At 37.5% G+C, this 25,780-nt stretch overlaps 1 protein-coding gene across 1 annotated transcript in view; it reads left to right on the top strand.

The window, feature by feature from the left end:
- STXBP5L (syntaxin binding protein 5L) overlaps positions 1 to 25,780 on the top strand; it is a 185,536-nt gene that overhangs the window by 143,071 nt on the left and 16,685 nt on the right. Inside the window, exons 21-23 of the mRNA XM_082278151.1 lie at positions 2,591 to 2,656; positions 10,267 to 10,317; positions 22,450 to 22,620. Of these exons, the coding sequence (XP_082134277.1) occupies positions 2,591 to 2,656; positions 10,267 to 10,317; positions 22,450 to 22,620 (288 nt within the window). The remainder of the gene's footprint in view (positions 1 to 2,590; positions 2,657 to 10,266; positions 10,318 to 22,449; positions 22,621 to 25,780) is intronic.

Raw genomic sequence — 25,780 nt, 5'->3', positions numbered from 1 at the left:
TCTTATCTCAAAGGGAAACATTTAGTGGAATCAAAGGTAACACATAAAAAGTGATGGATATGCGTTTATCCTTTTCAGTGAATGATGATTGAACAATTCATTGCCTTACAACATCTTCAGAATTTAGAATTTAGCAAGATTTAAAAGAGACTTTGGATAAATGGGTGTGTAACGAGCAGAACTCATTATAATATTTCAAAGAAAGAAAGATTTATGGCAGGAGAAAATCTGCAAATGGAAGTGCTTAAACAAATCTAAGTGAGATTAAGCCAATGCTCTTGTGCAGGGTACATGGTACCACTTACATTTCACGTGGGGATATATTACGCTTCTTCTTTAAAAGCATCTGTAGGTGGTCACTGCTGGGAGTGACAGTGGTTTGACAGCAAGTCAAGGGTTGTAGAGAAGTTCATGTGTTCAGCATTCTTTAATACCATAACATGAAATGTATCTTTGGTGTTTTATGTTGCAAAAGTGAGCCAAACATGAGGAAGTTGTGGTTTTCCTATGGCAGTTGCTCTTGGGTGGTGCAGTTTGGTGTTTTTCCCATTTAAGTCCATAGCACCATAATTTGTATTGAGATGTAATACTGTTTTTATGAACTCCATATTAAAAAATATCTCCAAACTATTTAGAAGCAAAATCTGAGCTGGGATTTGATATTGTATCCAACACCAGTATTAATTATACAGTGTTTAGAACATCATAGACAAGGTGTTAATACTTTAATATCTCAAATAATGCATTTACAAAAGAAACAGTATAGTATTTTATTTATCCAAGGCCTCTGATGCTATGCAAATGTGCCAAAATTGCTCCCACTGCACCTTCCAGAGAGTTCTGCAGCAAAAATCAATTCTGTCCTGAAACTCTAGGTACATAGAGAAACCTTGGGTTCAAGTAGAGCCAAGATTTGCTATAAGAAAGCTGTACTAGAGGCTCCCTAAATGATTACCATTTCTGAATATTCTCATAACATTAAAAGTGACTGAACTCACAATTGATTGAAATATAATATTTTACCACAGATTCTAAGTTAAAGATTCAAGTGCGTTTCTCAAAATAATAAAATCTTTGGTTTTCAACAATAATATCTAGTTTAGCAGTTCTTGTTTCTTAAGTCAGGAGCAAGTATATTGTTAATACTGATTTAACAGACTAAATCAATACTGCTGGTTTTCCAGAGGGATCTCAGGATTATTCTTGTGCTCCTGCATCTTCATTAGTGTTAGGAGCTTTTTTTGTTCAACTGGCTGGGGTTCTGGATCCTCCCCAGTTCTTTTAGCAGTTCAGAATTACATTGTAATAAAGTTGTCAGTACCTACATTAATATTCCGCTGGTGTTAATGCTAAGAGAGCAGCACTGGTGACTGGGTGGTAGCAGAATTTTTCAAAACAAGAGTGTTATATGAATTTTAATGGTGAGGGTCTCTGGGCCTGAGAGTCTAGAAGCAACAAAAATTATAGCATGTAATCTTACAGGAGCCGTGGTGCCCTTTTAAAGCATACTGAAAGGTTCTTGTAGGATGTTTGGTTCTCAGGATGCAGCAGCAGCAGAGTGTGTGTAAATGCAGTATCAATACTGTAAATGCAGTATCAATACTGTAAATACAGAAGTGTACACCTGACTGTGGGCTCTGACCTGAGTGCTGTGAGTCCACCTTGCTGGCACATGAATGTCTGGGCAAGGCTGCTAGTCAGTCCCACGTAGCCCATGGCATGGGGTGTCAGAGCTCCTTATAACAAGGGTTAGCCAAAGGCATTACAGGATGTATACAAAGGATGCATTTGAATAGGTGTGGCCATGCCAGCTCACCCTCTCAACAGTTGGTAAAGGATAGCATGAGCTCAGACTTTCCCTCCCTACCATGCCAAAAGGCATGTTTGAACTTATACATTTGACCTGTGCCAAAGATGGATCTTAGTTTGCTCACAGGAACAAGTTTATGCAATATAGACTAGGATTTCTTTCCTTAGTGCTGCCTTCCATGTAGATGGAGTTCCTCACAAATATTTATAAACAATGTACGAAGAAGTATTTAGTCAAAAAATTCTGTGTGCTACTCAGCCAGCAAGATCAATCCTTCTATGTCCTTTAAAATGACCTCTCTTGTGTGAATTCATATGAAAGTTCTAATATTTCACAGTAGCGGTAATTTTATTTCTTTCTTCTCTCTTTTAAGATTTCCTCCCTGCATTATGCAGCAGTTGAAAGCACAGAGTTGTTTCCACATCAGTTTGACAGGGATGAATGAGATTGAGTCATATCACAGACTTTTAAATTTTAAACTATACTTACTTGTTTTCTTTTGTTAGGTACAGTCACTCTTTTCTATCCTGAGGCACTTGGAAAACAAATTTGAGTTAACAAGATGTGTGATTTTTTTAATTTTTTTTTTTTTTTTTACCAAGCCTAAATAGCTGTACTGACAGCCTGATAACTGCACTTAATCTGAAATAGATTATTTCCCTCTCATTTCACACCATTCCTTTCTCCAAATTGACTTTAAAGTGCAGAATATCATCGACCAAGAAAGTTGAAGCATGCCCTGTTAGATTGTAACTTAACTCTTTAACTCCGTTTTTTCAGGCCTGACTGAACTCAGTGACAGTCCAGTTTCCCTGGAGCTAGAGCGTTGCAAGTCTCCCACTTCAGGTAAAGGTGATTGGCTTCTCTTCCTGCAGTCTGTATAAGCCATTCATGTCATGCATCACTGTGTTTCATTAATCCCTAAGAAGAGAAGTGCATAGTTCCAAAGAGAAGAAATTACTGGAGAAGTGCTTATTACATAGCACAGTAAAATCCTAAGTCTGTTTCCTTAAGGAAAACTTAAATGTACGTGGTGCATCTTGAAGTGAACAGTATGAAAACATTTGAAGTAACAGGATCATGCAGGTATATTCCTATAACCTCCTATAAGAAGCTTGTTTCTCTGTTTTCTTAAAAGACTTTCTAAGTTTTTTTTACAGCAGGGAGTCCTTATAATTCTGTATGTATATATCATGCAAATGTGTACATGGAGAATTTATTTGAAAAACAGCAATATGGAGATGGTAAATTTTAATCATTAGAACCTACCAGTGCCTAAGTTATGTGATTTGCAATGAAAGCAGAACCTCAAATAAAAATATTTGCTTATCTGGCTGGCTTATCACAGCTGGCTAGCTGTGACCTGGCAGGGAAATCTTGGCCACACAAAAATTTATAGATGTTTCCCATTTTACCCATAGTCCTTCAGAAGGTGGACTTCATCTCATTCCTAGCAGACTTCTTCTGCAAGTGCCAAGTCTACATTGATCTCTTTAGTGTGAGTTCACTGTCTTAAAGATTGTTGCTAAGAGCTGTTTTCTAGTAGCTGACTTTTAAATGTTATGGAAAATAAGGAGGTGTAGCTGTGATACATTCATTTGGCTTGTGGTATGCATATCACATTTCTTTTCCTTGTAGTTTGGTAAGTATAGATAGACAGTTTTTCCCCCTTAGTTATGGTAACAAATTCCCACAAGTATGCTGTTCAAATTCCCTGTTATTGTTTCATGTATTCCATGTCATAATAAGAGGATACATTAATCTTGAATGGAGGCCACTAATTAGTAATTTATAAAAAGCAGAAACTAATAAAAGTGTTTCCCTGACATACCAAGAACTAAAACAAAACAGCTGCTTCAAAATATGTATTTCCTTGTACTGTTTGCAACCCAAAATCTGTAGATGTGGAAATATCAAAGTGAAATAGGCTCTAATAATATTGGTATAAAACTAGGAGCTCAAACACTTGAGCAGGGCCTCAGAAACTCATGATATAGGCTTTAAACTAAAACATTTGGTAGCTCAGTTATAATTAGATTATTTATTGTGTGGCTCACTGAGATTCAACTTTTCCCTTTTCTCTTCAGAAATGAGCTAAAACCTTTCCTTTTCTTTTCAGTAAAAGCTAAGAGATGACTGACTTGGTAACCATATGTGCATATTCTTAGTTTTATAATGATGAGTGTCTCCTATAACACTTTACTTTTTCTGCAGTTAACTTCAATTTTTCATTCTGCTGGTGCTCAAAAATAGCTCTCTTAGATAAATCTAAGATTATTTGCTCCAAAATTTATTCTGCTTTTTTCTGTTTTGGAGATATTCAGGGGGGGAAACATAGCATATTTATGGATCTTTCCTATTTTAGCACTTTCATGTTGTTTTCCAAGCTATATTTATATTTTTTAAATGTGAAATCAGGTGCAGTTTTGTAGGAAGTAACTATTATTAGAACTGCTTTTTAAAACAAGAAGTTTCTTCTACTGTGACTGATATTAATTATTTTTATAAATTAATGCAAAATATAATTAATATTGCTCCTGCCTACCTGCTGTAAAATGGGGCAGAATCCAACCTAGTCAGCTGGAATAAGTAACATCAAAACTGCACCCTCCAAAACTTGGGAGTGGAACTAATCCTGTGCTTACCAGCACAACCTTAACACTGACACCAGCCTTCTCACTGACTAATGTTTCTTGCTCACAGAGCACAGCTACCTACTTAGGAATTTGTCAGGCAGGATCCTTCTACTTCCAGTCTTGCCTTTATCTGTTTGAAGTCCATGGCACACAAGCTCCATAATGAAAGTGTGCTGGGTTCCGTAAGAGCCCTGTGATCTTTGTGTTTGTAAAACCAGTGACCACATTCCTCTGCTGAAAACAGACCAATAGATTAACTTGATCCTTCAGAAATCTAGCAAAAACAGGAAGAACACTTGAACTGCTGGGTGAAGTGATTCAAGTTGCTGCCCAGTGGAGGAGGGCCTGCTGGGTATGGCTACATAAGGTCACAGAGACAGACAGAATGGAGTTTAATTTGTGGCAATTCGTTCTGGTTGCCAGAGCATGTCAGCATCAGTTCTTCACCCAGCAGGGACGTTCATGCCAGGTACTGGGCCTGAGTGTGCTTAATACACAAACAAAGTGCAAACTGCTGGAGGACACGAGTCTAGATGGCAAACACTGCACTCATGATGGCACAGTGGTGAGCATCTTCATCCTTAGCTCCATCAAAGGGGCAATGATTTGAGGAACAACATTGCTGTGCTCACGTGCGTGCTTTGAGACTCCCAAGACGATGCCTAGGAAGAATCCCTGTGGCACACTAATTGCTAATGTAGACGTGAGAAGTTCTACATCTAAGATTGCCGTTAGCAGCTTAGTCAGATTTCCATTCCAATCAGGCTGTAAGAACAGTGTTGGCAAAGGCTTCTTGGAGGACTTGAAAAATCTCCTGCCTCCCCATTTCTTGGTCTAATGTTGAACATTGCTTAGACTGCTTGAACTATCTCTGTTTCCATGAAAAATTCATTTTGCCTGTAACATCCTAGTGCTTGTCAATGTTTTAACCTCTGACTAAACTTCTGCAGAGACAACCTAGGTCAACTCAGTAATTCAGCTTTGTTGTTTCTCTTCTCCCTGCCTCAAAACAGAATTAGGGATCTGTGTGTTCTATCATTGATATGAGTGTTGGAGCACTGAGCAAGAGACTCAGAGCTGAAGAGTACTCCTTATTTCACATGCAGGACTGATACATAATTCAGTACAAATCCTACTTCTTCATTAAGTAATATTTAACTTGTTTCACAAGACTGTCTTCTCAGATGTCCCTCCTGTACTGCTTACTAAAACATGACTTTGCAGATGATGTAATTGAAAAATCAGATTCCAGTTCTGAACACCATTTAGAAAGAACATAAAATTAAACCATTTGATTAAAAGTTTTCTGAAATGCACAGTGCCACACAGAGGGTAGCAGCAAGTGAAGAAATTCCAACCTTGACTTTCAAGAGTCGTAGGCAGAGGAGAGGAATAATCTTCCTTAACCACCGGTACCTTGTTTCATTAAACTAATATTTAAACATGATAGTGATGCACTTCCAACATTAGAAAGGAAAAGAAGTTAATAAAGCCATTTGAAAGATTCTCCTTATTTTTGAATATCTGAGAGGTGGCAATTTCCACTGTAAATGTATTCTGGATGTAGTAATATGTATGGAATAACACTGGTAAAAATTGTGGAACAAAAGAACTTTAAAAAACCACAAACACCTATATAAAACACGTCTCATGAGAACAGTAATGCAGCAAGGCATGCCATATCATGGTTTTTGGTGGCTTAAAACCAAAAGCCTCAGAATATCTTATTCTTACTCCTGCATGCCACGTTCTTTCAAACTGTGTTTTCATTTTTGTTTATGGTTTGGGGCTCAGGAGGGCTTTGTGGTACTTTAATTCTGTCATGGCATATGAGAGCTCAGTAGCTCTAAAGCACTCGTCATGGAAGTGGTGCTATATCAAATGCTTGAGTTAATTACTGTGTAATGTATTACAGAACAGTAACCATTCCAGTACATTTTGCCTTTATTTTTATCATCTCATTAGGTAAACTTACTGAGGGACTCTTAGGAACATAGTATATAACATATATATAATTAGGTATGTCCATTACTGTTTCAAACATTTATATGGAGCTTAATATTGAAGTGTATAGATGGGAATACACTGTGAGTGCAGGCAAATACAACTTTGATAGCTCATGTGTTGTGTGAGATGCAATTGGACAGTTTAGATTCCTTTCAAAGACCAGAAGGAAAGAATTTCTTCAGTCTGTGTATAAGAGAGTGACTTATTGAATATTTGTTCTAAAATGAAAATGGATTTGTGTTTTTTTTCTTAAGAAATTACCTTTATATTGGGGGCTTGCATCCAAAATGCTTTTAAGACTTTGAAGCTTAGAGAAGGCTGTGTAAAGATTTCCACAACTGATTCCCATGAGCTTTGGGACAGGTCCCTAATGGCAAGATTACAAGTTTTTATATGTACTATGATTTCCAAGTGCTGCTATCCTTATTCCTTTCACTGGTTAAAGCTGCTGGGATTAGGCCTGTGCCATGCCAAACTCCCACTTCCCTATGCAAAGTGTTTTTTAAATAGCTTTCTTTCAAGAATATTACTAAATTTCTTAACAGTCATTCTCTTTTTTAACTTATGGGTAACTTCAGAGTAGCTGAAGAGATTTGACTCCATTTGAAAATTATATTCTTCTGGAAAACAACTTGGAAAGTAAACGTTCCAAAACATTTTGTGTGTCTGTAAAACATGGAATGTATTTATTTTGAAACTTACTTTCTGATGACACTGCATAACCATTTCTACTTAGCATAACCATTTCTACTTACCTATATTAAATTAAAAAGAATGTTAACTAGTCAGAAGACCATAATTGGAGATTAGCTTCAGCAGTGTGGATACAAGGTGCATTTTATCATTATTTCCCATAAGCAAGGGAGTTTCTGAACAGGTGAATTTGTGCTTAAGTTCTTGAGAAGGGACGTGTGTGTAGGGATTAGCAAGCACCAGGGAGCACTGTGAGCTGGGGACCTGGGTTTGGGCCCTTGTGCAGCCAGCGGTGCACGGCTCAGGGTTCAAGGGGGGCTTTAGGCAGTGACTGGGACTGGTATTTCAGGCTGTTAGTCAGGCAGAAGCTCCTTAGTAGAAAAAGACCTGTACGAAGTCACCTTCCTATCGAACAATATGAAAATCTGTGACCACAGGGCTGCTGTAACAGCTGAGGGAAACCCAGCACTGAATGCCGGAGCCGCGAGCGCACGTTTGTCTGTTGGTTGTGTCTTGGTGTTTTCCTTGAAAGACTGATAGGAACCATATGGCTGTGGAGCAGGATGTTGTCAGGTCAGAAGACCTGTGTGCTCAGCTTAGCTGGCTGCTAGACTGTACCTAGTAACTCTTTCTCATCCCACAGTTGAGTAATTTGACTCTTAACACTTTTAAGCTCTTTTGGGTAGGGGCTGTCTTGCCTTATGCTGTAGCATCACAATTTCTGCTGGCTGTCTCCAGTGTGAATATAAACAAATAATGATAGCAGACAACTCTGCTGGCCGCCTTTATACTCCATTCTCAAATTAAACTGGTTTTCAAAAGCTCTTTGTCAGCAAGATAGGCTTACATGTGTGATCCTCCTTTATAATAAATGTAAAGAGAGTAAAACATGCATGATTTAGGTACTAAAAACAGGTTACATAAACTGACCAGAATGTGGATACTATTAATAGTTAAAAGTCAGTTTTAAAAATTAATTTAGACAGCTTTAATCACAGTAAAGCATGAAAGCAACCAGCTTCTTCTGTTGTTTTTACCCTCAAGTATGTGGTCTGTCAACTGATCTGTGCTGTGTCCTAGTGCATCAGTGTCCAGCCATGTGATTGCCATGTGAAGAGTGTGCAATTGTCATGTGACAGCTGTGGCAGCTCCCAAACCAAGCCTGTGTCGACTCCAGAGGAAACAGAAAATCCAAACTTTGCATGTGCTGTATGAGCTTGCACAAAAATAGCTGGGAGCTATTTCTTGCAGTTCAGACGTGTATCACAATTTGGGAACAGCTGTGGCACACAACACAAGATACATAATTCCTGCTGTACACAAACACCTGTAACCTAGAAATAGAAGAGGTTAGACTACTAATTTTCAGAGCTCAAAGCCTGCCTGATGACAGCACTAATGAAGCTCTTTGGTGTTAAATGCAGCTAGTTTTTATAGCTCTGAAATATTCTCTTCTAAATCCTAGTCTGTTAGTAAAGTGTCCTACAGTTTTTCTTATGAATTGCTTATCCTTTTTTAGAGGGCTAGTTAGGCCAGATGTTGTCCTTCCCCCAAAAGGAGATTATATCACGTGTGATGCTTCTTTATAGCAGAGCACTGATTTTCTGGAGCAGCATCCTCCCATTCACAGTCTGAAAGAGTATTTGACAGCTGTTCAGATAAATGGAATGGTTTTTTAAAGGCTGTTCTGAAAATCAAACTGCCCTTTGTGTGAGTGCCTAAAATGGACATCGGTGCCTAACACTTGGTACCCAAATTAGAGAATTTTTATGTGGTAGTGTTGGGGGTGTGTATTTTTGATGCCAGGCTGATCTGGAGAGATCTCTTCACCATGTCCTGAATTAGAGTGATGGCTACAGATGGGTTACTGGGAGGACTGTGCTGGTTCTACTGAAAGTAGAATACTGCTCAAGAGCCTCATGGGTTCCCCTACTCATCCCTGAAGAGAAAAACATCTAACATAGGTGCTGGCTGATATTTAATTCTGCCACATTGCAGACTTTGCAAAAGAATACAGCAGAAATATTTTAAGGGATTTTGTGAGTAAGTGTCTGTTCTGGGCATCCTTCTGACCTAAAAGCTTACTAAATACAAATTACAAAGAATTTGGTCCTTATTTGTTCCTTATTCATATGTTCCTGTCACTGTGGTACTTAACATGTGGGACTTTCTTTAGAAGTATAATAGTTAGCTTACAAGTATTTGATTGTTCTCTTCTAATAACAGGCAGCATGGGTAACGGGTAAAAGCCAGAAAACCATGTGAAAAAAATAATGAATAAAAAATGAAATAACCAAATTGGAAATTAAGTCTTCTGAATAATTAATAAAAGATTTCTTAAGGCATTCTTCTGATAAATTTAATGCCGTTTTGACTGCTACAAGACATGCTTCATTTCAGTTCTCTGGTGTTCGTTTGAAAATGTGCTCGTGCATGAGGAAATGAAAACATTTTTGAACAGAAGCAAAATTACCATTTTCTTGCATAATTGGAACACAACAAATAATTAAACCTTGACTAAATTGAGTGCAATATTTTGATGATTAGATAACACCACATTATGTCCTGAAGCTGCTGTATTTCGTTTCTGTGCAATCTGTCTTCCTTTCCATAATATTACAACAGTATGTTCTGTCTCTGTAACCTGTACAATATGCCCTCTTTTTCAAATGGTATCTTGAGGTATGATGTCATCAGATCTCATAATTTCATTGCACCCTCTTATTAAATTGATTTGCAGGTGTTTAAATATTTGTGATACACTGCATAGCCAGCATTTGCAATATTTGCCTTAACCTCATTTGTGGTTTCTTTTTATCATTCCTGTCACCACCACGAGGTAAGATATTGCAGCACACAGCCAAAGCTGTGTAAAACACCATTCACTCCTTGACAGCTGGAGTAGTGGGTTTTTTCCACTTCTTCTTTGTACAATTGCATTTATTTTGCTGAATGGTGTGAATGAAAATATTTAAACCATAATTCTGCCTTTATATGCTGATTAAAAGCGCTACAAATTTGCAACATGGTTTTAACCAGAAGATGGCATGTTGTTTTCCCTCACTCTTTTTTCTTTCTTACTTATTAACAACTGCCTTTCTCCTTTTTCTGTTGTTTCAGTTAAAGGATCAAGAAAGTTAAGTCTGCCAACAGATCTTAAGACTGATCTTGGTACGGTAGGCAAAAGCCAACAGCTTTAAACTTCCTTACATTCATTGGCAAAACATTTTACTGACTGATTCATGAGATAACACAATAACCTCAGAGGCTTTGTCTGAAAAGGCTTTCTAAAAACCACCTATTAACCCATACAGTTCTGTTGGCAGCTCTCAGCATTTTGCTTGTTTAATATTCATTTATTTCATGTAGACATATATTGCCAGTCACTACACACTGTGTAATATTTTATTCTGAAACAGCTCCAGAAGTTTTTACAGGCTAGTTGTTGGTGAACTCTGCCTATAATACCCAATGCATGCGCTGGTCTATTTTGTTTATTTGGTGTACAAGTTGTGCCACAAGAGTGATAAGAGAATCGAACATCTGTATTTTATGGTGTCCTTGAACGTCTGAGAAGTCAGATCAGAAATCACTCATTTGTCTCAGTCCTCTCCTTGAGACTTACCTCAGCCAACTGTTAAATACTTAGTTTGCTGTAATCTTTTTTCTCAGTTGTCCTTTGGTATATCAGTGGAAGTGCATAGTGCGAGCACAAATTTCACCTCAAAAAACCGAAAATGAAAATTCTGTATCTTGAATAGCCTAAACCCGTTTGGAACAGTTCATGCAACAGTGTGCCCACATAAAGGGGATTGCTCCTGGTGTTTGGGTTGGAATGTGTGGTTTGCACAAAAAATTCTTATCATTGTTCTTTAAATATTCTCAGTCTCAAGGAGTTCTTTCTAGTTTTGGTCTCTTGGGAAGTTTCTCATGTAAGATAACTGAAAAAGCCATGTAGCCATGCCTCATGCCTTAGTGTCCCTTTAGAGATAAAAATTAAATTTGGATCACATCCTTGGATAACACAGCTGAACTTAATTTCTGTCCCTGGGAATTCTGTGCACCTATTAACCAATGTAGCACTTGCTCCCCAAGGCAAAAGTCAGGGCTGTAAATATATCTTTCGCATTATAAATGACCGAGGAACTTGGAAAACTGTCAGTTGCTCCTAGAAAATATTAAGTAAATAAACGTTGAAAAATCATTGGAAAATTCAATCCAAATTGTGCGGGTTTCAGTGTACGAAGTGATTCAGTTGAAATAATTTACTCCATTAACAATGATGTTTGAGAAACTAGGAATGTAGGAATACACCTAAAAAAAATTTGGAGTGAACAATTGTAATATTCCTAATACTCCAAAAAGGTGGAAGAAGTAGGCAGCTATAGACGTGTAAAATTAATATTTATCACTAAAATAATGGGCAGCTATTAAGAGGGAAGATGAATATTTAGCTGTAGGATAGGACCTAAGGCTAAGCTATATTCTACAGATCAAACTTTTTTGTTATTATTATTAAAAATACATTGTCTTGAAGGACACATAGCGTGAAATAGCTTAAAATCCTGATGCATAACACAAGAAAAACTTAATGTACAAAAGACTGGATTTAGAGGTTTTTAGAAAAGAAAGAAGCATATCATTGTAACTAGAATTGTTGAGAGCTTTATTGTGTAATATAAAATGTTGCATATCAGAGAAAAAGCTACCTTATCATCAGCTTTCCTGCAATCATGTTGGGAGCAGGACAATATTGTAAACTTTGCCTAGAATATATTGACAAATTGCAGATAGATTTGTATTTTATAAATCCCAAACAAACACAAAGAAATCCTCAGAAAATCCCAAGGACTGGGGGGTAAAAAGCTCCAAAAGTTAAACAAACTCGACCTAAGAAGGCAGGAAGCATGATGATCTGTTTTAAATAGATCACATATGTAAGGAACTTAGAAGATGAATGGAATGCGTAATCTTGCCTGTAGTTTTTATTTCACAGTAGCCATGTTTGTACCATTCCTTCATTTGCTTGTATTCATTATTTTTTAATAGGGTAGAACAAGCTAAATATAAACTAAAATAAGCCTAAGAAGGTTTAGTTCAACATCTTAGAGAAACTGGTGGAATGCCATTAATGCTAAAAGCTTCATAAGCATTGACAGGTGTGATCAGATGTCACGAAAGAATCCTGTTTGTTGTTAGTGCTTCAGCAATCAGGTATCCAGTGCTCAGATTACCAAGAAGCTAAGGATGAAGCATGTGGAAGCAGCATTCAATGTATAAACTGGCAGATACTCATGGATAATCAACAGCAGAGGGAGGTTTAGAAAAGAAAAAATAAATGGAGGAAAAAAACCCCCAAACTTTCAGCTCTTGTTCATGACTGTCTTAGAAGGGCAAAATATTCCTGTTAATTATTCTAGCCATTAAAACTGTGCTGAATTATAGATTGTTTAGTTTACAACAGGCTGGGAGAAGCCTCTCTTGCTCAGTATAAAGAGCTACATTTAAAAGAGAGTTCCTGGAAAAGGCTATGACTGCATTTCATTTCCTTCTGCTGCAAAATGTCCTGGCTACGCTGTCTGAGCTCTCGGATATTATTTATGCACTGTTGGGCTGTTGCCTGAGATTGTACCCATAGTTTGAATATTCAGGGGCTAACAATAGTTTTTGGCCCACACTTCTTGTAAAGATATTCAGGTCACCACTTTGAAATGATAAAATATTGTCCATGCATCCCACTGGCTCTGGCTCGTAGCTTTTTAGAGAGTGCTGATACATCGCCCACTCTCAGCACCGACTGCAGCTAATTGGGACATACATTAGCATTTGGCAGTTCTGCTCCCTTCCTATGATCTGACTCGTGGAATGTCCTTGCTTTCACTTTGCTTTGAATTGTAAATAGTAGAGGTTAAGTAGAAGTTAAATCTATTTCAGGTGGAGGTGTTGCCAGTACTGAAAATTGCTTGGGGAGTAGTTTGCTATCATTTAGGGGAATAATGTGTGATCTGATGACTCAGGGTGTTCTTGTTAAACCTTGGCAGGATTTTCGTGGCCTAGGTACTTTGGGACTCCACTTTGGTCTTTATAATGACTGATAAAATTGATCTCAGCTTCTTTTTATTTTGATGTGGTGATTATTATCTCTCCTTGCTGAAGCACCTGTCACCTGTGGGTGTTGTATCTCCACACAGAAATGAGTGATGTGGCACATACGGGTGCACACTGAAACTTCTTGATAGTTTTAGCTACTGCAGGTCACAGTAACCCAATGTTTATTTGAGTTGGCCAGAAGGAAGATGTGGCAATGTTGCTGCATAGACTGTACAGCTTCCCTATTACCCTTCGGAGGCAGCTCTGGATGATAGTAGCTTTATTTTTAAACCTGTTAATGTTTCCCAAAGTTTTCTGAAAAGATCGTCTGCATTTCCTTGCAGTGTTTCACTGAAATGAATTATGGTGATAATCCTAATTTTGTTTAATCTGGTGGTGAGTCTGGGATATATCCAGACACATAGAACTGCTTTGGTATGAGAGTTTTCTAACCTTGCTTGACCAGCCACTTCAAGCATCAGCTTGTATTTTTCTTTTAGGAAATATTTCTGCTCATTTCACTAAAGGCTTTCAAAGTTTCCTGCTGATCACAAGGAGCCAGACAGAAGCTCTAACTAAAGAAGGGGGAAGAGTCAGTAACTGCTGACTTTTTTAGAATTACTTTGAGCAGATGGTTTGACTGGAAGGAATTATGCTATCACCTAGACTTTATTAGTGAAAGAACAAAAGAAAATGCAAATATAAATAGACATCTTTTGTTTCTTCTTGCTAAGCTGTGATCTTCAGAATTTTAATGTATTTTCCTATGCTTTCTGCAGATACTTACAAGCAGTGACTGAGTTCTTTGCCAAGTCAAGTTAATGTCTTCCATTTTACACAGCAGTGAAAAACTAGGGAAATTACCACATGAGCTCATTTTTTTCAGGGGTTTGAGAAACATATTCTAATGCAGAGGCCCAAAAGCTTTAATTCTGAAAGTTGGGTTCATAAAACATAACTGTAAGGATCAGATGAAGGACCCATGGTTAATAGTTCTGTAGTTCATTTTGTGTGAGGTTTGTGGAATCAGTTTGATTTATGTATATTGTAATAGAATTATAATATGAAAATATCCACCTTTTGATGCCTTTGTATTTCAGTGACAGGGAAGCATCACTTCCTGGATGCTCCCAAGCTTATAAAACAGTATCCAAATGAATGAAACCTCATTTCCATTTTAAGGATGAGCAGTTGGGTTACAGCAATTCTTGCTTTAATTTTTTCAAAGTATTTACAGCAGACATTAGGCACTCATAAAATTTTGAAGCTTTTAATCTGGTTTTGCTTACTACTGCATTGGACAAACTGGTAGATTGTAGTTGGAGCATTCTGTATTGATTTTTGAGGATCTGGATCTATAATTCAGTTTACAAGGCTAAAGAACATTTCAGAAATTTTGAAATTATATTAGTTGCTTTCCTCCTTGGTATGACATTTGTAGAAAAGGCAATTCAGACATCCAGCTGTACCCATGATTTTCTTTAATTGCTTGGCAAGATACATGGAAAGTTACTTGTATTTTTGCATGATAAGGATTTTAGGGACTGTCTCGTGTATATCTCCTTCCAGAAGAGTAGAGTAGCTTTCTGTCCCCTTCTCAGTCTGAAAATATTATTCTGAGTTGAGGAATCATCTGCACTCTGCCTCTAGGTAGAATCACAGGATCAATCAAGGTTGGAGGGGACCTCTAAAGGTTGTTTAGACCCCCATCCTGCTCAAAGCGGGTCAGGCTACACCAAGTAAGTCAGGGCAGTGTCCAGTGAAGTCTCACAGCACTTGATCTGCAGTTTGGCAAGTGCCAAATACAGGGGCGGGATTTCGCCCCTCAAGCTGCTGGTTATGCTCTTGCTGAGTTGGTGGAGGATAAGCTTTGTCTTGTCTGCTTCAAGTTTGATTACTGTGAAGGTGCAAAACATTGTGAGTTGGACTAAAGTCTTCCACTTTTACAGAAGCTGTTTTAAACCTTTAGCCTTTCAGCTATTTCACATCCTGAGGCATGGATTTTGATATTCTATATTGAGGACCTACAGACAAAAGTCTCTTAATCTTCTGAAGGTCAGGTGTATGACAGCACCAGCTTCTTCCTTCATTAAGTTTATGGTCAAACATTTTTAAAAGAGAACCTAAATATCTAGTGGATATATTAGCACTCTTCCAGTCTAAATAACCAGAATTAAAAGAAGAAGCAACAGGAGCTGATCAGCAGGATAATTCAATTATTATAGTAGAATATACATGTGCTCTGTGATTGTATTTCAAACGCAGAAAGGGGCTGTGTTCTAACTTCTAATGCTTCCAGAGAAGAAAGAAAGCAAAAAAAAAAACCCAACAAAACAACAAACTGATCTACTTGGGAACTTTCCAAAAAAGTAGTTAAAAGGAAAGGTAAGTGCCTTAAACTATACAAAAAATATTCTAACTAAAAAGATTGTTATAATACAGTTAAATGTCATCACAAAGAAAAAGCAGTGAAATTTGGTAGCTGGAAAAACAAAAGAAGCAGTAAAGATCATTGTACATTTAAGAGTTAGTAGGCAACTGATAGGCTCCAGTATAACAGATATTCACTGTTTCCAAGTTCTTTGGTTTTACTTCAAGAGTTCCTTACTGAGGACCTCAAAGGTAAGTCATTGTCCACTCCTTTCAAGCACTGCAAACACATACATGGCATGTGCTCTGTGTCCACCTCTCAGGCTGTAACACTTTCCAGCAGTCAAATCCTGGGAGTCTGCAGAGATTGATTTACCAGACCTGCCTGGACCCAGAGGTGCTCTGTAGTAACTTGGATCTGATCTGAGCTCTCACACAGACTCTGATCTGCAGGCAAATACTCAAACACAGGACAGATGGTTCTATCACCTTGTTTGGACCTAAAGCAACATCCAAAATCTTACTAACTGACCTGTGTGTAAAAGCAGAAGAATATTTAGAAAATAAATTTTCCATGTATAATTATTTTGACATCAAAGAAAAATAAGTAAGAACTCTAAATCACACGTTATCAACTATAAAATTAGGGTTTACAGCATTAAACCAAGAATGAATTACTACTTGTTTGTTTATTTATTACAAGCATTAAAAGAAGGATGATAATTACTAGCCTGTTTATTTATTACAATTACCTGGTATGAAACCTGTCAAAAATCTACAATGCATAATATTAACAAGTTTGGAAAATTTTTTCTATAATTGATTGCTGCATAAAAATTATATGTAAGCTTAATTATACTGAATACCTTTTTGACCATGTCTGTGCCTTTTTCCATTGAGTACTTGCAAGCAGATTATTTATTTGTTAGCATCTGTGGAGCTGTGCTAGCTCAATTATTTCAGACATCCTTGACTCTATTTAAAAACAGTGATTTTTTGGAAAAATCATAGAAAGATTCTCTGGAAGAACCCAGTTAAACACATTTGTAGTAATTCTCTTACATTTTGTTCCTTCATTTCAGATGGAAAAGTGGGGTTTTGTTTACAAAGTCTCCAGCTCATATACGTAATGCTTTATTTTTGTCATGTTCAAATTGAAAAAATGTTTCAGGTTCAACTTCTTTGAAGAATTTTTCATTTTTAAAACCAGAGAATTAATGTCATTTTTTTCCATGTTGAAAATGCAGGTGCAATGCTACACTAAGGGGTGCTCAGGACTATTTGGTGATATCTAGGTGATCTTGTGGTCCATCCACTCTGCTTGTATTTTGCAGTGTTGTCTTCCTGTGCAGTTCAGGATTTATCACGTTTCATGCTTATGTTTCAGAATTCAGTCAAGTTTTCTGTCTTGTGTTCTCCTGTTTATTGCACAAAACATAGTAGCCATTTCTGTTGGGTTATTCTGTGGAGGCACCCTGAGTGCTGTGTGCTTTTTGAGACAGTCCAGTAGTGTGGTGTTATATGATCACTAGAAATTCAGCAGAGGAATCTGAGGAGCAGAGTTAGATCCAAGTAGTCCAAAATTTTCCCACTATTCTGTGGGAGCAAAGCTAGATTTGTTTTTAGGCTTGCACTGCCAGGTTTGGGCTTTCCAGATAGGGCAACACAGAGATGATGTTATTACATATGATAATATATTCTTAATGTTTTTCATTTGGAGAGTATTTAGTTCGTATTTTTGTTTCATTTTTCATAATTTTAGGCCAAAGTAATAGTTTTAAAAGAGAATCTGTCAGTGATCTGACAATGCACTTAATGTTTTCAGCCACTTCACAGTATTTTCTTTCTCTGACAAATACATCTGTTCACCCTGCTTTCAAAACAAATGGTGATTTTTACTATCAAGTGTATGATAGGATTTTGTTACCACAGGAAGGATACCATCATATTACACAGGCAATAGGCAGTATGTTACAATAACAGCATATTATAGAGTGGACCTAAATATTCTACCAGCATGCCATTAGGGCAACTCTTCCTTCCTCTTCAAATTGATGAAGACATGAGGGTAAGTGTACATTTTTGCTGGCAGTGCATCTGTATTAACCTCTTCTGCTAGGGCTTACACCTTCTCTCCTGCCTGGCTGACAGAACTGCACCAAGAGAAGATTGTGGTCCTGACTTTGTAAGAGATTTTCTTTTAAGAATTTTAAGGAATTTGTAAAAATTCTGTGGTATCAGTCTGTGTTCTCGTTAATGAATGACCACACTATTGCATAAATTTTGGTTATTTACATGCAAACCTGAGACTGTTCTTGGGGCCATTTGTACAGTTTTGAGGTTTCTTTTTTTTCTTAATTCAAATGTGTATCTCTTTGCTGTGTAAAAATAAAGGTTAGTCACCACCATAATTATTACTCAAAATCTAATTTATTGGTAATACGCAAAAGTCTCCCAGTGGAAACAGATGGATTTTTCTTCACTTTAACAGTGAAGATTGGATTCCTCAACAATTGTTGAGAAGATTCTCTGGGACTTATTTTTCAGGTTCTTTCTGCTCCATGTTAAAGCATCTCTCTGGTTCTCTTGTCTTCTCTTTTATTGATTACTTCTTTACAACTTAAGGTGATATTATAATGCTTCTAATTATGGATATTTATATTCCTTTGTCTCAGCCTCTCTCACATCACCAGTAAGAAGGTTTTCAGCTAGTTTTTCCCTTTGTTAGAATTGAAAGAATTGTTGCTTATATTCCTTTCTGAGTTCTTGTGTCTAGTGTAAAAAATTGCTAGGCAGTAACTGCAAATGAGTGCTTCTTTCTTACTGGCACTTTCACTGCATTTGGTTTCAACAAGTGTTCATCTTTTTACTGGTAAATTGTTGGTTTCTTTTGCTTTTTTGCAGAGGTCACCACATAGTTTAAAAGTTTTGTGTTTGTAATCAGGCAGGTTGTGTGACATATACATGCTACTGTGTGTAAACTAAAATCAGCATGTGTACATAGAATGTTCTCCCTGTGCAACATGCCTCAAAAAAACTTGGCTTAATTTGAGGCTGCCCTGCAGGTTTGCTGCTGTCATGTTGCACATCACATCTCTCAGTAGTTTCATGAGGTTCACGGTAACTAATGTTACTTCTTCAGTTCCTCTTGATCTCATCATCCCGCTGGTATTTTGTGTGATGCTCTAGCCTTACATCCAGCACAGTTCTCTTCCTTTTTTTTAAGCAGTTTGTGGGGTGCACATGGCACTGAATGGTGTTACTGTTTAGTAATGAGGACAGATAAAGCTTTTTTAATTCATATGGGTAAGCATTTTTAATTCCATTGGCCCAGAAAAAGGCGAACAACCATGAACTGCACTGTAGAAGCAGCACATGGAGAACATTACAGAATTTTATGTCATGAACTTCTCTTTTATATATTTTAATGCATCATATATACAGTAATTTACTGCTGCTTTATTAAACCAATAGAATTAAATTAGTATTAAGTGGACTAAAGGGTAATTGCCTATGATTGCTTCCAATGGCTTGCATGAGTCCTGAATTTTTTAATGGATGATCAGAATAGCTACAAACTGAGCACTGGCCTCTTAGTTCACTATCCACAGGGAGCAGGAAAGGCTGCTCCCCTGGCATAGTAGGATGGCTCTTACTCAGTTTGGAGACTGCTTCAAAGATAAGCTCCACTAAACCCTGATGCCTGAATATATTGCATTAGTGTGGTACTGGCTGAAGGGATCCAGGAGCACTGGAGAAGATAATGCTAATTCCCTTTACCTCATGGGCAGCAGCACCATGGGAAGGGGTAGGAGGTGATGGCAAATGCAGTGGTAGAAAAGAGAAGGGGTATTTTGTGCAGTGTTTTCTTCAGCAGCAACTCCTCTTTGCCTCCTCCAGAAGATGAGTGAGGAGCTGTTGCACTATCGTGTCAGTAGCACAGAGCAATCTGTGCATTGCTGCTTAAGTACCAATATTAATGTCCCTAATATCAACTAGTGGTCCATATCAATTAATATTTCTGAGCTGAGAAAAGCCCCAGTGACATGTGACAAAAGCAGTAATCCAGTAAGGACAAAAGTTAAAATGTTGCTCTTCCTTACAAATCAAACAAAGCTGGGAAAAAAGCCGTGGTTTCGCAGCCTCCTGTACTTGTTCTTTGGGGTGATTGGGAGACGTCTGTCATGGCAAAGGAGAATCAGTTGACTCAGGCCTCAGAGGGATAGCAAATCATTGCAGTCATTTTGACAGAGGCTGAGAGCTTGAACATTCTCATTCTCCCTTAGAAAGTACACTGCAGAAAAGTAGTACTGTTTTTTCTTGCCACTTTTCTAGCACACTTTATCTTTTTTCAGACGATGCAGTAAGGAACCCTTTCTTAAACAGTACATAACCTTTCTTTAGAGATGTTTTGTATCACAGCTTATAGCATAAAAAAAGGTGAGAAATTAATTTTTAAATACACACATAAAATTTTCTCGTATATTTGAGTGGTCTTTGTCTGCTGGATTCTTTTCAGTTTCTCCACAAAAAAATATTGTAGTCATGTTTCCTATAATTATCTTACTCTTTGTACAATGCCTGGGATTTTACTAGGGCTTGAAGACCTGCACTGCTTCTTGTATACATTTTAAAAAGTTATATCTAATCAGAGGAACAGAACTGTGTGAAAATACAGACAAGTTTGTAGCTGATCACTAAAATCCCTCTTCTGCTCATTCTTGTAGCACCCACTAACATTTCACCAACTACAGTACTTGTAGGGATATCCCTACAGCTTCTAGGATGAGGCCTGCCTGAGTTTTTTTTTCTTCCCAGGAACTGGCTTTGCTTATTCACACAGGCATTGTCAAAACAGCTAAAGGGATTTAGGTGCCCAGATCCTAATGATTATTTAATGTGAACCTTTGAAGGTAACTGAGACAAGCCAGCATACTAAGAGAAACACAACAGCATTTCTCTTAAACTGTGGCATAGTGAGCAGGGGTTTGGATGTATTGTGGCCATTCTGTACAATGCTCAGGGGAGAGGACTCAGGAATGTTGTTGATGTTTCTATAGAATATGATTTTTTTTCACTCTGTTATGTTCCTCATCACTTCCTAGGATTCCCCCTGGAGATAATTAGATATGCTGAAACACCTTCCCACAAACTGAATTTTGAAGAAAGGAAGCAGCTGGATGAGGATGTGTCTGTTGCTGAGGTTGAACAGTCAGCCTGTGTCCTTGAACAAAGCCCCTGATCTCAAAGGACTTTCTGCTGAAATATGCAAACAGTTACAGCAAATTTTGGGAAATTTCCTAACTAAAAATGGAATGAGTCATTCACATCAGTTTTATATCTGCTGTTAGCTCAGTTAATAGCCATGTATTAGGGAAAAATGATAAGAATCATGGAAGCTGTGTCTCCTACAGAGCTATTTTGTTATGCAGTACAGATACTAAATTGCTTTCTAATCTGTAGTTCTGAACATTTTTTCCACTTTTGTTCTTTAAGACTGAACTGTTTCCACATGGAAGGGACATGACTTGCACATTTGAAGACTACATGTACCACACTATACACTGTATTCAGTACAGGACCTGAATGTAGAGTGAATATAGAAATAGCTTTTCATAATGTACAGTGGTGCTATCATGGCATGGTAACCAAGAAATAAATTTATCTTAGTACAGGAACATTCATCTTTTCCTTGGATACAATACAAATCAAAGAGAGTTGACTGAATATGATACTTACATACAGAATCTTAAAGATTAAGATAATTCTCAGATATAAATAACCTGACATTTAAAATTAAGGCAGAAACTCCAAGATTGTCCCTACCTATAGTATTGAGCTTTTACAGTTTTGGGTAATATACTTGGTGTGCTTGCATGAATCTCAACTTTGGTTTTGCTTATTACCTGCTGTTTACTTAAAATAATCTGCTGACCAAAATAAATTCAGTTATTCCTGGGTGTGTATCCTTTCATATTTTGAAGGGAAAATTGTGTTCAGTAATTCTTGTCATGTTGTCTTGCCTAGCATGAGAGGAAGAAAAATATCACGTGGATGTTTTACAGTCCAGTCCAATTCTGAACTCTGATCCAAGCTCTGATTGGTGGATGCTGTGGCTTAAAGACCTGTTGACAAAGAACAGACTAATGTAATAAGAGTTTGAAGCAGACATGTTTTGTTTCCCATCCCATTAGACAGCAACATGTGCTGTGCTGATTGACCATAGCCTCTAGCAGGGGTCCAGTGACGTAGCCTCATGCCTGTAGATCTATAGCAGACAAATCAATTGTTCAGCAGTCACTTTACTTAGAAGTATAATAAATCTATGTGGTATCTAAAGAATAAAATACTTAGCAATATTATGGCTATTTTTGCAATTATCTCAAATGGTAGCCTGTTTCATGCAACTTTGGGTCAGGCAGGGAAGAAATCTAGCTCTGAATTCTATCCTGTAGTAAATTATACTTGCACTTCTTACAAGAGCAAAAAGGAAAGAAAACTTCAAATTGGCTTGGTATCTCTTAGGAGACATAATGTCAGGGGTGACAGTGTTACCAGTGGTACCTTGGTAATTGCCTGTGTGCATAGGTCAGCAAAATGCTGTGGGACCTGCAGCTCTAAGAACACGAACCAGTTCTGTGGCCCTTGAGTTTTTTTCAAACTATACCTTAAAAATATGGTGAGTTATTTTTTGCATACCCATGATACGTTGGTAAAACAAGTAAGAGTTATTCTCAGAAGATTTGATATAACCCATTCTCAAGTATCAGAACATACATCTCTCCTCCATTCTGAATCTTGGGAGCTGACACTTTACTAGCACTTGTTGCATTCACTTTCCAGATCACGTGAATGGTCACTGTACAAGCCCAACATCCCAGAGCTGCAGTTCAGGCAAACGACTTTCCAGTGCGGATGTGTCGAGAGCAAACCGCCGAGGGCCCGGCAGGCCCCCCTTCAGGAAAGCCCAGTCTGCAGCCTGCATGGAGATTTCTCTCCCAGTCACCACAGAAGGTGGGTGGCAATGACTGTTCTGCCAGGTATTTGTGAATTTTTCACCAGGTGTGAAAGGGAATGAGTTCAGCAGGATCCTTGTCCCGGTCACTGCCTGAGCTAACTAATGTTTTAAACTATGATAGGCGATCAGCAACACCACGACCCTAATGCTCTTTTTTGTGAGGAGCATTTGTATCCTAACCTGCCCACCTGCAGAGGTGTCTGCATCACAGTTACAGCTGGAACCAGCACTCCCTAATTTCCACAATTGCTAATGAAGACGGAGAAAGGGGAATTATATCACTCAGATTGTCTACTTTTATATTTTTAAATGCAAATTGTTGCAAATAGCTTTGTTATTCGTGGCACATGGCTAGATTTGATTTTTTAATCTTTATGGTAACACAAAATAGCAAATTTTTTCCTCTACATCAGTGACTGAATGTGAGCATAACATAACCCTTTCATATGGCTCTCTTTATGTGCTACACAAGCATGGTAAGTAACACTGTCATATAATGGCTCGTGGTAGAAAATACACCACTGCCACAGTAGTTTCTTTTGCTGTGTGGTTTTCTTCATCCTATGTAGTACCAAACTCTTCTGGAATTCTTGTATGCAGATACTGCTGCAATATCAGCACTACTTGTACCTGCCAAGGCCACAGTATTCTCTGATCTACTTCTCTGCTTCTTTTCTTCTTCCCTCCCATCCTCCCAGAGTAAATAGGGTCACTGGCAGGCAGAACCCATAGCCCCCTAAGGCCCCACTGGCTCTTGTGTACAAAACATTTAGTAATGCAGTGATACTTTCGATGGCATGATGTTGCTTTCAGCATACATGTATCATGAAAGAGTCACTTTATGTCATTCATCATTATTTATAATACCTATCACGTTTAATATAAAAGTATATCTCTTTTAGAGATAATCATCTAACTTCCTTTCAGGCTTGAGAAGTTAATTAAACTGACATAAAAAACCTCCTATTTAAAAGTATCACTTAAATAGTATTCAAACTTTCAGTAAAGTCAGTGAAAAAACTGTTGCAAGAGCAAGCCAGACAATCTCCAGAGTCATTTATATCAGCATGCAATGTGATGGGATGGAACATGGTCTGAGTTTGTCCTTGGGTGTGTGGATTTGTGTACAAGTCACCTTTCAGCAGGTCTGTTGACTAAAATAAGTTTCTGATTATCTGTATTCTCTCAGTAAAGCAAAGCCTTCTGTTCAGCTTGTCTAAACTATTTTTCAGTTGGTGGTATTAGTCTTTTGAGTTCTAGCTCTACTGCCTGATCTGCCTAGAATGACTGGCATTCCACTGTTCTTCATGTATCTTGAATTTTTAGACACAGTTTTGTCAAGTGGTTCAATGTATTTCTAAAGGTTTTTCTACTAAAGAATGTGGTGGAAGATGGTATGATCCTTGAAAGATTCTTAGTCTAGGTGAGGGAGAAAGAAGAGAAGTTAAAAGGTTTGAGAAAGAATATGCTGAGAATAAGAATGCTCTCTCTAATGTGAAACTGGCTCTGTTCAAAACCTTCTGGTTGAGTTGTTCCAAAATAAAATGAAAAAATTCCCCTTTCTGCTAAGAATTTATTGGCTACTTAGGAACATATGCTCCAACAATCAATAGATGTATTCCCAAGAAATTATTTCATTTCTTTTTATAGTCTCATGAGGTGAGTCAAGATACCTATTTTATGTCCTTTCTAGAAAGGTAGCATTTCAGGTTAGAATTTGGAAGGATTTTATTATTCTACCAGAGTAGAATTTTGATTAGAGTTTGCTATCTTAGTCCTCTTTAGGACTTCTTATACATTTAAAAAAAAAAAAAAAAAAAAAAAAAAGCCTTTGTGTGGGGGTAAATGGTTCTTACCTTTTTTAAGCCTGTCTCCAAGGCACTGATAATACTTGGAGATTTTTTTTAATAATGCTTCCAGTTCCTGCTCTTCACAACCTCTTCTATATGATCTGATTAAAAAGATAATATATTTTGGTAAGTAATCATAAGACATTTGTTAGAATAATAAATGAATCTTCTCCCCTCGCATTGGATTTCAAAATCTACTTATTTAAATCTGACCTTCTGGTACAATAGGAAGTGTATTTCCAGCATTTTTATCAAGTCTATTTTCAAGAAACTTTCACACAATAAATTCTTCTGACTTCGTTCCAGTGAGCTGATTGTCAAGATTTTGCTGACTCTCACCTCTTTACTTCTGCAGAAGGATTCCTGATATAGACAAACATTTTTGAAGAATGTTTTTGCAATGATTAATCACAGGAAGGAAATGGGGGGGAAGGGGAGGGTAGTTGTCTTGTTTTCTGCTGGTTGAAATATTGCAGACTGCTCAGATTCATACAGTGCTGATATTTCTTCCACATTCATAGAAGAATAATTCAAAAGCCAGGTATGGCAGTGGCAGAGGAGTGATGCATCATTACTGTTACTGCCTAAACCTATGTTTTTCTCAGTGTCCTCATCATCCTCTTTGATGCTTTTTGAAATGTTACATGTTGTCTCAGTATCTTCTGCATTCAGAAATGCACTACTCTCATGGCTGTAGTAAAAAATTCTGTAGTTCCTCAGTATTCTCTATCTAATTTTAGCAAGAAATTAGAACCTTGCAAATTCTCAATGGCATATTATTATTTATAAGGAAGAGATTTTTTTTATGGTGAGGGTGGTGAAACACTGGAACACACTGCCTACAGAGGTGGTGGATGCCCCATCCCTGGAAACATTTGAGGTCAGATTGGACAGGGTTCTGAGCAACCAGACCTAGTGGAAGCTGTCCCTGTTTGTTGCAGGTGGGTTGGAACTAGATGACCTGTAAGGGTTCCTTCCAGCCCAAACTACTCTATGATTCCATGATTGTTGATTCTAAAAAATCTTGTTTGCACATACTTTTGACTAAGCAGCATATTTCTTGAAATAATAGAAGAATTTATTGGCATTGTAAACAAACCCAAATACAGGAAATTCCATTGCTGAACTTCTAAATTCTGAACTTCAAGTCCCTTTTGACAATAAGTTTTTCAGATTTCAGGAGCTAGTGATTATATTTTTTTGATGAGGCTTTTCTTGCACAGAGTATAAACTAAATTTTTTATTATCAAGTTAACATTGTGCTCTTAAATATCAACAGTAATAAAAAAGACATATGAATGCAAAT

Source organism: Coloeus monedula, assembly GCF_965178545.1.
Source record: "Coloeus monedula genome assembly, chromosome: 3".
NCBI lineage: Eukaryota > Metazoa > Chordata > Aves > Passeriformes > Corvidae > Coloeus > Coloeus monedula.
The sequence above is the reverse complement of the archived record's forward strand: the minus strand, read 5'-3'. Positions and strand labels throughout refer to the sequence as shown.